The following is a 12,461-nucleotide window of genomic DNA, read 5'->3' on the forward strand; positions in this document are numbered from 1 at the left end:
CAAGACTCACCACTTCAGACTTTTTAAAAAAGTAAATCCCATTATAATCCCATTACTTCCAAGGCAGTAAAAAGATTTGAACAAGCTTCAGTTATACTCTTTTTTAAAAACAAAACTCATTACTGTCTGCGCTTTCTGTATTCCCACAGCTAGAGTTTTAAAGAGAAGTAAACAAACACGCTGGTTTTCACTGCACTTCTACTAGCCATCAATCTCTAATACAATATGAGAATTTATTGGTAGCTTCCCTTTTATTTAGTACCATCTTAAGCAACTGTTTGTGGAGGTGTAAGAGGAAGCAAAGTTAAATTGATATGTCTGTGATATGCCTGACAGCCCTTAGTGTGGCTGATATTAATTTGTTTTCTTTGGCTAGGTAAGTGCTGCGAGAGCATATCATACGTAATGTGTACTTCCAATCAAAATGATGAAAAGTATATGTGCAATTTTGTTTCACTCAAAGCAAGATGAGAAGGCCAGAGGAATGTATGTGACAGAGACTGCCTTCCATCATCAAAATATAAATTTGCTTCCGAGTTCGTTTTTTACAACGTAATCTGATCTTAGGTAGGCTCTCCGTGAGTTTAACACTTTAAACAACTCTTTTAATAGATTTTAAATGCCCAAAGCCACTGTTTTTATTTACGATATTGTGTGAAAGAATTCCATATAGCCAGAGGCTGCATTTCTAATGGCTAGTGTTGCGTGCTATGTATTTATATTCAAATGCACACATAGATCTATGCCAGTATATTGAAATGGACTTTAATTGGCCAGTGAGAAGCCAATTTATTTAAAACTGTACTTTTTCTTTTATTGCTTTGCCTTAGTGAGTTATCTTCCAAATATACGTGTATTGCCATCAATGAAAATGGCAAAATATTTGAAAAATCAAAACATAAAAAGCAAGTTCCCTCCAAATGTTTAAAAATTTTTTTAAAAAATTAAAAGGGGGGGATGCAATAGTACACATCCACAGCACACACACAATCTAAACCTTCTCAAGCTGATGGTTTTGTATAATTGATTAGAAAATACATTTGGAAAATACTGAGAAATAGTGTCCAAATCAGAGGAGAAGAAACATCTGGCACTTCTGTAAAGAAAAACATAGAGAGGAAGGATGTGTTTGTTATAATTGAACGGAAATTATTCTTATTAGCTAGGTTTCCCAGACTTCGAAAGTAGAAGTCTAAAATGAACTTGAAACAAGAATAAGATGCCAGGTAAATCCTTCAAAAGGCAGAAGGCTGTCACTTGACACCCTCAGATAATAAAGGAGCTAACTTTCAGCAGACGGATTGGCATAAAGAAACAGCAGGATTTTTTTAAAAACGAGAAACATTAAATTTGTTAAAGTACTATACAAACAAATAAGGGCAGGAAATGAATCTAGGAATTTAAACAAAATATGAATTAGAACAAGAATTTGAATAGAAAGAGCATTTGGATAAGTGGTTCCTCTCAACACTCATTCAGATTTACTAATCAAAATCACAGACCTTCAAACTTACCTCTTAGAATAAAATTCAGAAATTCAGAAATCTATGATGTACTTTATATGGATATAAGACTTATTAATTTTCTTTATGTGCTTTTAGCAAAAAAAAAAGAAAATGACATTTATGTAGTGAGGATAAGTGAAATTTATATTTTGCATTTATTTAAAAGTATCATGTTTACATTTAGATATATTTGTCAGGCCCAACTGTATAAGAAAACAGTGTAGCCAAGAGCTTATTCAAAACTGTTTCTTGGATATGGGCCCAAACCATTAAATTATGTATTTAATACTAGTGGCTTATTTCCTATTTTACAAATTATTTATGATTTCTAGATATTGAATTTTTAAATGATAATAATTAACAATTTATAAAATCAGAAACAAATTAATGTATTAGGTTACCTGTTACCTGTCTGTTACATAGTAGTTAAACCAATTTAATTTAAAATCAGACTTGGTAAATACCTGAAATACTAATTCCAGGTTAAAATTATGCCTGGCAAATTTAACTGGACACTTACTGATTAGAAAACTACTTGAGATCCACTTTATTATATAAATCTACATGAACACTCTCAGCAGCATACCTATATTCTACATACATACCTCTTCCCGTGTATATATATATGTATTTCACATGCATACTATACATGCACACAAAGGCACACACGTGTGTGTGGTATAGTCTATTGACTGCTTTGGATTTTAAAGTAGCGTATGTGTATCTTTATTTATAATGGTATAGACCGTGGACATCCATATACACATGGCTATGAAAACAATAATCAACAGCAAAACATACAAAATGCAGTAAGAAAAAATGTCAAGCAGCAGAGATGCTGGATGTCATCCCTGGACTATCAAATACACACATAAGTATGATTGGAGAAAAAGAACCTAAATATTTCACTGTCAGAGAATGTAGAAAACAGCAATTCACTTCTACCTCATGTGCTTTAGGACAATGACAATTTAATACAAGGCCAGTGGATGTAAAAAGAGATAAAAACTGAACAAACTGGGCCAGGGTAATCAAAGATTTTCTCCAGAGAGCTGACTAGGGCCGGAGCTCATATGCACTTATACCAGATCAACACTGTATTGTTTCTTTCTTCCATGAATTTGCTATGAAGCAAAATTCAGAGCATAGCTTATCTGCTGCAATGACTTTAAAGTTCTAGTGAGATGCTGTCCTCTTATTTCAAAATGCTTGATAGGTGATTCTCAAAAGTTTATTTGATATTAATTGGTGTCATAGAAATCACGGCTATGAATTGCCACTTGTATGACAAAGTATCGACCATAAGCACAGATTCTAATTTATTTTATGAAATAATATAAGCAAAACATTGAGTGCTGAAGAGCACTTTAGAAGTCAAACAAAGAAATACTTTGTTTAGTCACTAGGCTAAAACAAATGTTGAGGAATTTTTCACAAGTGATACAGACTTGAGGTTCGGCATTATGCCTACCTTCCCAAAGAACGTCCTCTTCTTTGTCTGCAGTTCTTGCAAGAGTGAGGTATTGTGAAAATATTGTTAAACAGACTCATAGAGAAGTTACCTGCCCCCTTTGATGAATAGCACCACGGACCTAAAATTAATTGCAAAAGTATGGCCCCAGCTAATGAGATGGTCCTTATCTTTTTTCAGCACAAGAAGCACAAGTATTTTTCTGCTGGCTCGATATTTTACAAAAATGCCTAAAGTATTCTTAACTCAGTAGAAATCTGATTAAAAGACTTCAAAGGCACAAAATAACATAAATTCTAAGATCTGGAAAATTTGAAGTTAAAACTAATTTCCTGCATTATTTTCTTTTTAAACCTTTATTTTCTTCTTTGCTTTGAAAAGAACAGCAAAAAATCTTTTCTCTGGCTTCTGTTAGCATTTCTTAAAGCTGAATTACAATACCATTCTTTATAAGATGGCCAATATACATCCCAGGTCAGATTAAATCAAATAAATATATCAAAGGCCATCAATTTAGAATTTAAAAAAAGAAAAAAGAACAATGATACCGTATTGGGGGGAAAACACTGGAAAAATGATCATCCATGCAAGAGAATTAATGGATATTCACAAGGGCTTTGCTAATAACATGGGTTAATTACCGCTGCAACACACTAGGCTCAGTAAATAAAGCAGCAGTGCCATAAACACACGAAGATGAGAAACCCATCGCTATAAGAACCAGCCAACACCATCACCCTTGCCTCTGACCAGGAAATGGGAAGCTGTTTTCCAGCCCTTTCTGTAAAAGGAAGCTTTCTAAACTTACCACCCAATCTGTACAGGGTAATACATAAATACACTGACACAAAGGGCTAGTGAAGCATGGGGTGCCCAGCACTTACTCACCACTCCCATCCAACATTGATTCCATTAACTCAGAACACTTTTTGCTTACTCCAAGGAGAAAAATCATATGTTACATAATCCACACTGTCTGGCTATTTCGACTATATATAGTTTGGGATATGTACAGTAGTTATTTAATTTTTAGAGAAACAGAATTAATCTGTTCACTTTAGTGATGTGATGGGCAAGGTTACGAGACTCTACAGCTTAGGAACACTCACCCCTAAGTGCAGCTGGTTGTCACTTCCAGCAATTCACAAAGAAATCATCCGAAAACCCCTACCTTTAAGGCTGCAGGTGTTTTCAACAGATTTACAGAGAAGAAACAGGAAGGAAAAGTAATATGAGCTCCAAGTCTGGAGTTTAAGGATTCCTTCTTAGAAAAATAAACTTAAAGACTCTGTCCATAGTTCTCAAATAAAATCACATCTAAAGTGACTTAGGCAAGCGCCCATCTTTTTAAAAAAATTGCATCCACTGGTTTAGGCTTTTTGTTGTTGCTGTCATTGCATACGTTTTTCCTTCCTGCCTATTTTTATCCCATGTATTTTTTGACATTATAGTATTACTTTTGGATAGTTGTATTTCAATTTACTTTTAGCTTTTAACAGGGAGAGATGAGGCAGAGAAAAGAAGCAAAACCCTGAAAAAGAAAGAGGAAACCTTACAAAATAAAACTTGCATAGCTCCAAGCAGGAATCTTAAAACACAAATCTGTTTAATTTTGGATGTCTGTCTTCCCATGATCAGGCTGAAATTTACTGAACTGTTCCCTCCTCGCCTTGCCTGTTTTGGAGTGTTTCAATTGCCTTTCCTTCTTCCAGCAGCTGTGACAACTGTTAAAACAGTCAGTAAAATTAAGTCCGCTCTATAATCCTGTAGTCAATGTTACATTTTAATCAGAGGTTGAAAGGGAATCATGTGATGAGCACACTCATTTAGAATGATTAGACTGACACATATGTCAAAATGAGCAGATATATTATTTTCATCTATTTATGCTATCAGTTATTACTGCTATTAAATGTGAAACAAGCTTTCAAGTATTATGCTCTTTAATGTGCTGGCACATTTCCTAAAATAAAAAATACATAGTTATAGGTTAACATTTTAGGCTCTCCTAATGGTGGCCAATAAATTACATGAATCTTTTTAACAGCTTCCAAAGCAGAAATTGTCCAATATTCTCCTCTGAAACTGCATAACTCTGGTTTCATTTCCATGTATACTCACACGTGATGGGGTTTAACCCAGCACACTTTACTATGAATATTAATAGCATGTATAAATTCTATGGTTTATTAATTGAGACAGAGAGGCAGATGCGTTACTAAGCATTAGATCTTTCTGTCTGTCCGGTGAACCACGTAACCATCAGAACTGCATGCAAACAATAAATCTGTATTTTTTAAAGATGACTTTTAATTGAGCCAAAAAGAAACCTAGTTTGAATCTTGCGCCAAAGCCAAAAGGACATGTGTCCTGATTTCATTTAAATGTGTCTGCTTTAAGAGGCTTATCTAAACTAATTATTCAAATTAGCTATAAGAAGTTAAATTCAAGGAAACTACAAAGAAGCCTGGGGGTGGGGGTGGGGGGTTAAAGTTTGTTTTGTTTATTTATTTATGAGAGAAAGTTCAGAATTGGGTGAGCTTGGATAATGCATTCTTCCTGACATGAAGACATATGAAATTCTCCAGTGGGACAGCCTCCGGCGCGCTCACCTTCAAACTTCACTTGAGTGGGCAGTCCTACCTTTGTTTATTTTTCATTTATATTTTCACACAATTTAAGGTTGTTTCTTCCTTGAAGTGTTTACTACTGACGCAAGCACTGCCTTCCAACCTTTCAGTTCTTCCTAAATCCATCCCTCGGCTAATATCCCTTGTGTGAGTGTGTATGTGTGCAAACATGCATACGCACACGCGCACACACACTCACACTCACACACACGAGGAGCCACTGAGACTGCAAGCCACTTTTCATCTCTTGCTTAATTACAAACCAAGGCAATATGCAGTCACTAAGGACCGCTAGTGGACATCTACCTATAATGCACGACCTTCTCCTCTGGAGAGTTTTATATTTTCTTCACAATCTATAGAGAGAAACGTTTGCCAAGAGCACTCTTTTCAGAATTATAACAGTTGGTATTACTGTAATGGGAAAGCAAAGCCATACAACTGACTCAACAGAAACAGGAACCAGTGACAGCTCCTGTGATAAACTAATATTTCAACGGTGGGTTGAAATTAAGTTTATGACCCACTCATTTACACAAGAATGCCTAATTTACTCCTTCTACCCCCTACTCACATGTCCCCCACCTTGGGCGATCCAAATATGTATATTTCCATGTGCATAAAGATATTAATAAATACCAATTAAACTGCATCTAAGGACAAAAGTACTTTTCTGCATTTTCTGGACACGATACATGAAACAAATCCACAATCTCAGCATTGTTTATTCAAGGGGAAATTTAGAAAGTCACTACTGTTTCTTCTTTAGTTTTTTTTTTTCCTCCCCTTAAATATTTATAATGTGTTAAAATCTCATGTTACTTAATGGACTGATTTGTCAGTTAAGTGCTGACTTAATGCTAACCATGCAAATAACATTATTCTAGCCCCGGATTGCACAGGGCTAGTTTTTAAATTGTTCTCTGAAGGAGAATTAGTAAATGTGCAATTTTGCCTCTAACTCTGCGCGGTAAGAAATGACAGGGAGCTGAAAATATCTGTCAAACTGCAAATACATAAGAGGCACTCAATAGTATAAACCATTTTGAATCCTGTATTTTAAAACATTTTTCCTTGGGAAAATGGGTCCTAGTAAAAGATGCATTTTAACAGTTCACTAAGCATTTGTGCCAAGTGCCTATTCTTAGCACCTGAATAAGAAGTGACTGTCACCCAGCTGTTTTACTGACAGTCACTGAGCTTTGCCTCAAAGGTAACACTGTAGTCAGAGAACAATTCTCGACTTACTGAATTAGGAGATCACCCTCAACACAAAAGGCACAAGACAGACACAAACAAGCGCTCGTGCGCACGACATACCCAGGGCATTACCTGAATCCGTGCGCCAAGATCCATTCCGTTCACCCCACACTCTCACCCCCAGGACGAGTTTTAAAAAGGAAAGAAAAAGGTACCTACTCTTCCTCGTAGTGCAGGGAAAAAGATTCAGGAAGGCAAAGTTCTACCGAATCCATGTGCGACCGGCAACCATTATTTGCGCACCCCCGCTATAAATCAAAGTTTCCTTGACAGAGCAGAGCGCAATTAACACAAATGTTCTCCTGGTGACAAGCCTATAGGCACAGCCAGTTGGGACCAGAGCTCTCACACTCTCCTAATCAAGGACTTAAAGCCCCGATTGGAGCTTATTAATATGAAGTAGAGCTTAACATATGCAGTCCCACCGGCCCAGGCGCGCAGCCGATTGGGGGGTCTCCGCCCAATCAGGACGGAGGCGACTGGAGGCTGCGAGGCGCCGCGGAAGCAGGCAGGTACGGAGGGTGCAGAGACGCGAAGGGGCTGGCGACGGAACGGGAGAGAAAAAGAGAGCGAGGACCGGAGACGAAACGCTGCCCGTAGATACTGGGCTCTGCCTTTTCTTTCTTTCTTTCTTTCTTTCTTTTTCTTTTTCTTTTTTTTCTTATCTTTTTTACTCCCTCCCTCCCTCCCCCCCACCCCCGCCCCGGGAAGCGAGAAAAGAAACCTAACTAATTTAACCCTCTAAGCACTGGAGGGATGTGTCTTGGGTTTCTCACCTAAGATCTCTTTTGCCTTGCACAGAAGAACTCACGCAGACTCTCAGTTAATTTGGGAAAGGATTCTGCGGAAGGTAGAGAATGAAGTTTGTCCTGCCGTAGTCTGTGTTTTATTCCACGGGAGGGGGCTCCTTCTTATTTAGTGCTGTACTTTCTCATTGATCCGTCATCATGTCGTTGCCTGTTTCCCTGATCTCTACTGGGCATTAAAAAAAAAAAAAAAAATCCAAGACATGCTTTCTAAATTGTTCGGGCATGTGAAGTGGGATCGTCATCTTTGAGGTGGAATGCAGTTTTATACAACTACAGAAGAGGAAAGCGTGCCTCAATGCAGTTTGCGAGAATGCCTATGTAAATTCTATGTGTAAACATTTCTTTACCTGCTTCTGTCTCTCTATCTATAGATATACAATGCATAGCTTTTCAAAACAAAGGTAAACAACTGCAGAACAAATTTGCTGCTCCAGTTTCAGGGGTGGGACCCTGAGGGCCGTAGGGGAAGTAGTACATTGAAACCATCTCAATGCATTTTGACAAAATAAACACTGCTTTTTTCTCTTTTTTTTTGTAGGGAGAACATTACTAACTGGTACACTAAAAGTGTTATTAATCATATACTTATTTCAATGTAAGCCTCCAAGCTTCCAAATCATATATACAAGTATATATGATTTTTACCCCAAACGTCATCTTTCAAATAAAATGCAGTTTATATAATTATAACATATAACACACGCTGAATGCTTTAAAAAATCAACCCAGAAACATTTTGTAAATCATCACACAGTCCGGTCATTATAAGGACTAGTTTCAAACAGAAGTGCTTTTTAAAGAAAAGAGAATATAAGAGAAGGGTCTTTTTTCTCCAACAGTGTATAAGCCTGTTTTTACTTTCCATATAACAAAGAATTTTCTTAAGTCCTATTTTTAAATACAGGATTTTTTATACTAGCAAATGTACAATGGAATAGCTACCAGCTATTTATGGCAAAGAGATAACTGCTACCTTATGACCCGAAATTTTGATATAATTCAGCTCTACTGCATATTAGTCCTACATGATATAAATAATATAATCTTTGAGATCAAAATAAATTAGTTGAGATATCCAGTCTGTGTTAAATTTACTAGATCAGAACTCAGCTCGGTCTTTCAGCCTCTCAAATGTTCTAGGCCTTTAAAAAACAAAACACTAAACTAGAACAGCCGCATTAACATTCAGAATATAAAAATGCCAGATATGATTTGGTCCCCCCAACAGAAGAAAGCAATTTTCCTGCCATGTATTTAGCCATATCTAAGATATGGGCCTGATGCCTTTTATTTGTGGTCTAAATGCATACAAGTTTCTAGTGGAGAACTCACATAGCAAAAACTGTGCCTAAGAATACTATACAAAAGCAGGTAGTAAAAGCTTAATTACCAGTAGCATTATGCTGTCTATATTGTTAAATGTGAACTCAGCAATTAAGATGTAAATTTGGTTGTGAGCAGTGAATTAAAAGAGCTTTGAGATGTAGAAAATCCAAGCATTCTGCAGACACCTCGGAAGGAAAAAAGAGATTTGTCTATTCAATTGAAAATGAGACATGTAATCATTTTATAATTTAAAAAAAATAAAAAGGCATTTGAAAAGGAAACATGATTTTTCTAAAATACAATAAAAGAAGTAGGGAATATTGCTTCACAAAGACAGAAAAACATCTTTGGTTCAAAGATTCCTACCTTGATTTGTGAATAAACTAAAATTCTCAGGGTAATTAATAAATCCAGTTGCGTACATTTTTTAAAAAAGATACAGCAAATAAAAGTTTCATTCTTATTTTGTCCCGGGACATTAAAAAAATAGAAATTATTTAATGTAATCAATGGATCTTAATGTACTCAGCACATTCAGATCTTGTACCTGTACAGAATACTGTACTCTATTCAGTTTCTTTGCATTATCATCCTGTGACAGAACCTGCTTATTACGCCTTTGAAATGGCCTTTTAAAGACAAGATTTGTAGTCAGTTATTTACAGATGGACGTTAAGTCACCACGTTTCATGAGAGTTACCTTTTATTTCCCAGAATTTTCTTACTTCTCATAGGGTACTTATTTGACCCATTATGAACCATGTTGGTATCTACTTTTAAACATATTTAGACTCATATTCATGTGTAAGTCTTTTTTCTGTGCTCACAGAGATCCATGTACAAACATACACGGTGTGGTCCCCACAGATCTTTCGCTAACCGTATTTCATCTATGCAAGGTGCAGTGTCCATTGAACTAGCTTTCTGAGTGACCAGAGGTGCACTAGGTTTGTAGAGCTGGTTTATTTTCCCTCAGGATCAATGTGTCACCTCTACAAGTCAAGGACCTAAGATTACACCTACTGTCTTGAATCCAGTTTAACCAATTTAAACTAATATCGACTGCACTAAACTTGTGAGACAGCTTCCAGAATATTTTATAAACACACAGCATAGTCATCTCAAGAATCTTCCCTAGTCACAGAGCTTTTTCACCTTGAAGGAGGAAAGAGTGGATAATCACAGGAAATAAACACACCATGTGCAATATTGAGCATAAGCCTTTAAGAATCTCAACTACAAAGGATTTGGGGAAAATTTAAAAAAAAAGCGAAACAAGTGAACAGATAAACAGCCTAGAATAAACACTTCTGCTCACCAGTCTATACACTTCACAATCTTACCACAAGGAGTCTACCCAAAGCAGGATAAATGGAACCAGACAAAAGGGTCCCTATGAGTGTTTCACAAAGAATATTAACAAATTAGTTAATATCAGTCTATTAGGCATCAGACCCAGGGTCCACACGCATAGTTTCAATCTCTTCTTCTTTAAACAATGCAGCTTAATATCCAAACAACTTCATTCTCAGGCCCCAATGAAAGCGCAGACACCAAGCAGAAAATATCCTTCATTTCCATTTGAAAGAATGAAATGGCAACAAACAAAACTCAAGTGCAAACAAAACGTAAATTCCTGTTGTCCATACCAGACATTTTACTGTATTTGAGTCTGGAATCATTTCCTAAAACATTCTAACAGTGAATTCTTATGCTGCTAGAAGGTGATGAGAATGCTTAGTCCTGCTATCACTGCATGCTAATAGCTATTTTTAGTCCCCATCTTCCTTCTCTGAAAATTAACAGGACTCATCTGTATGAAAATGTTTATAGCTGCCACACTATTTCTGCAGCAAATCTTGATTTTATATTGCACATTTGCCATTTGTTAAATATTGCAAACTAAACAAGGCATCACCAATCTAGATTTTCAAACTGCCTTGTAATCTACTTTTGCGTATCTTTTCAAGACCATAAAACCTTTGAAAAGCTATTTAACTTTTGGAACCATCTTCCCTGCTGCCTGTGATATATCGTGTGTAGTATAATAGACTATACTACAAAAAGCAAACCAAGACTTTTACAAACTACTATCTTTAACTCCAAAAGAAAACCCGCAAGGAACATCCCTGGAAAAAGAACGCTGAAGGACAAGCAGAGGCCTGGACCGCAGGTTCCCCTCTGCCCCTTCACGAGCTGTGTGCCTCTGTGTCGCTAGTTTCCTCATCTGTGCTTTGGGATTTTTCTTTTTATGCTATCAACCTGCTTCAGAAGATACCTTCCCACTGGGAACATAAAGACATCTTTCGAAGTCAGTATGACTACTTTATATCACCACCAAACCTCTATCAATTCATCAAACCTCATTTTCTGTTGCCTTTCATTTCTAGGGCACAGACTTTGATATTTAAATTATTGTCTCGATTGGCAAGAAGCAATCATTTCTACTGAAAGTGATCACTTCCACAGAAACACTAATAAAAACCTTTCCTTTTGACAAACATCTTGTCCTATAAATCCATCCCATTCCCAAATTACTGAGTCTATGTAAAAAAAGCCCATTCTCTGGGGAGCGATTACCTCACCTCCATAATACACCAAACTCTTTTCCCAGTGTGTTTGTGAAAGTGTGGTGGTGGTGGTGGGGGGAATCAAAGGAAGACAGAGAAACTAAAGAGGCAATTCGGTTTCTGTTTAATTAATTCAGGATTACTTCATTTTCATTTTGTCAAGCTAATCATATACATGGTAAAATGTCAGTAAAAATTAAAGTATAAACTACAGTAGCTCCAACGGGAAAACTGACTCTAGTTACGTTGTATTTCCAACATACTTACCCTGATAAAATACCAACTGCATTTTTTCGTATCCTACAAGCTTCCTATAATCTGCATGGCATGTATTTCCAGAGCAATAGTTAACATTTTGAGATTACACGTTAATAAATGAGTTGCAGTTATATTCTTTCCTGAATGTTAAGCACCATGAGCTAAATGCAGAAAACATTCAAGGTCAATGTCCCGTTTTAGACCTTTTCAGGCAGCTGTAATATTATGATAATCAAGCTTAAAATATTCCTATAGAAAGAGTAAATTAGCCTTTTCACTTGAAAGATGATTACGATAAACAATAAACCTAAGAGAGGACGAAATCCCTATTTTTAAAAGCCATAAATTGTTGACTCAATCATGTGTGTGATCCTGTTGTCCAAAATAAAGGGTAGCTTAACTCTGAGAGGAAGGCGGGGGAGGGATGGAGAGAGAACGGGAGCAGAAGTGGAACAAATATGACAGATTTCAGAGTAAGCAATACTTGCTTTGATACTAGTAAAATGATCAAATTATCCATCTTAATCACTCCATTCAATGTATATTTGAAGCTAAACAATGGATCTATCCATGACACATCAAAAAAGCGCAAAAGTATTTTTTTCCTGATGTATTTGAACAACAACACTGTT

General features: G+C 36.4%; 1 protein-coding gene across 6 annotated transcripts in view; it reads right to left on the reverse strand.

Moving 5' to 3' along the window:
• Nucleotides 1-12,461, reverse strand: part of ESRRG (estrogen related receptor gamma) — a 641,560-nt gene that overhangs the window by 210,455 nt on the left and 418,644 nt on the right. For 2 of the 6 annotated variants that reach the window (XM_082656046.1, XM_082656045.1), the window contains exon 1: nt 7,026-7,224. The exons of 3 other annotated variants lie outside the window; for them this stretch is intronic. In XM_082656046.1, the coding sequence (XP_082512172.1) occupies nt 7,026-7,081 (56 nt within the window). In that variant the 5' untranslated portion in view covers nt 7,082-7,224. Of the gene's footprint in view, nt 1-6,938; nt 6,989-7,025; nt 7,225-12,461 lie in introns of those variants that run through there. One more of the 6 variants, XM_082656050.1, reaches the window with a different exon arrangement.

This window comes from Grampus griseus (genome assembly GCF_964374135.1).
Source record: "Grampus griseus genome assembly, chromosome: 1".
In the NCBI taxonomy this organism is placed as follows: Eukaryota; Metazoa; Chordata; class Mammalia; order Artiodactyla; family Delphinidae; genus Grampus; species Grampus griseus.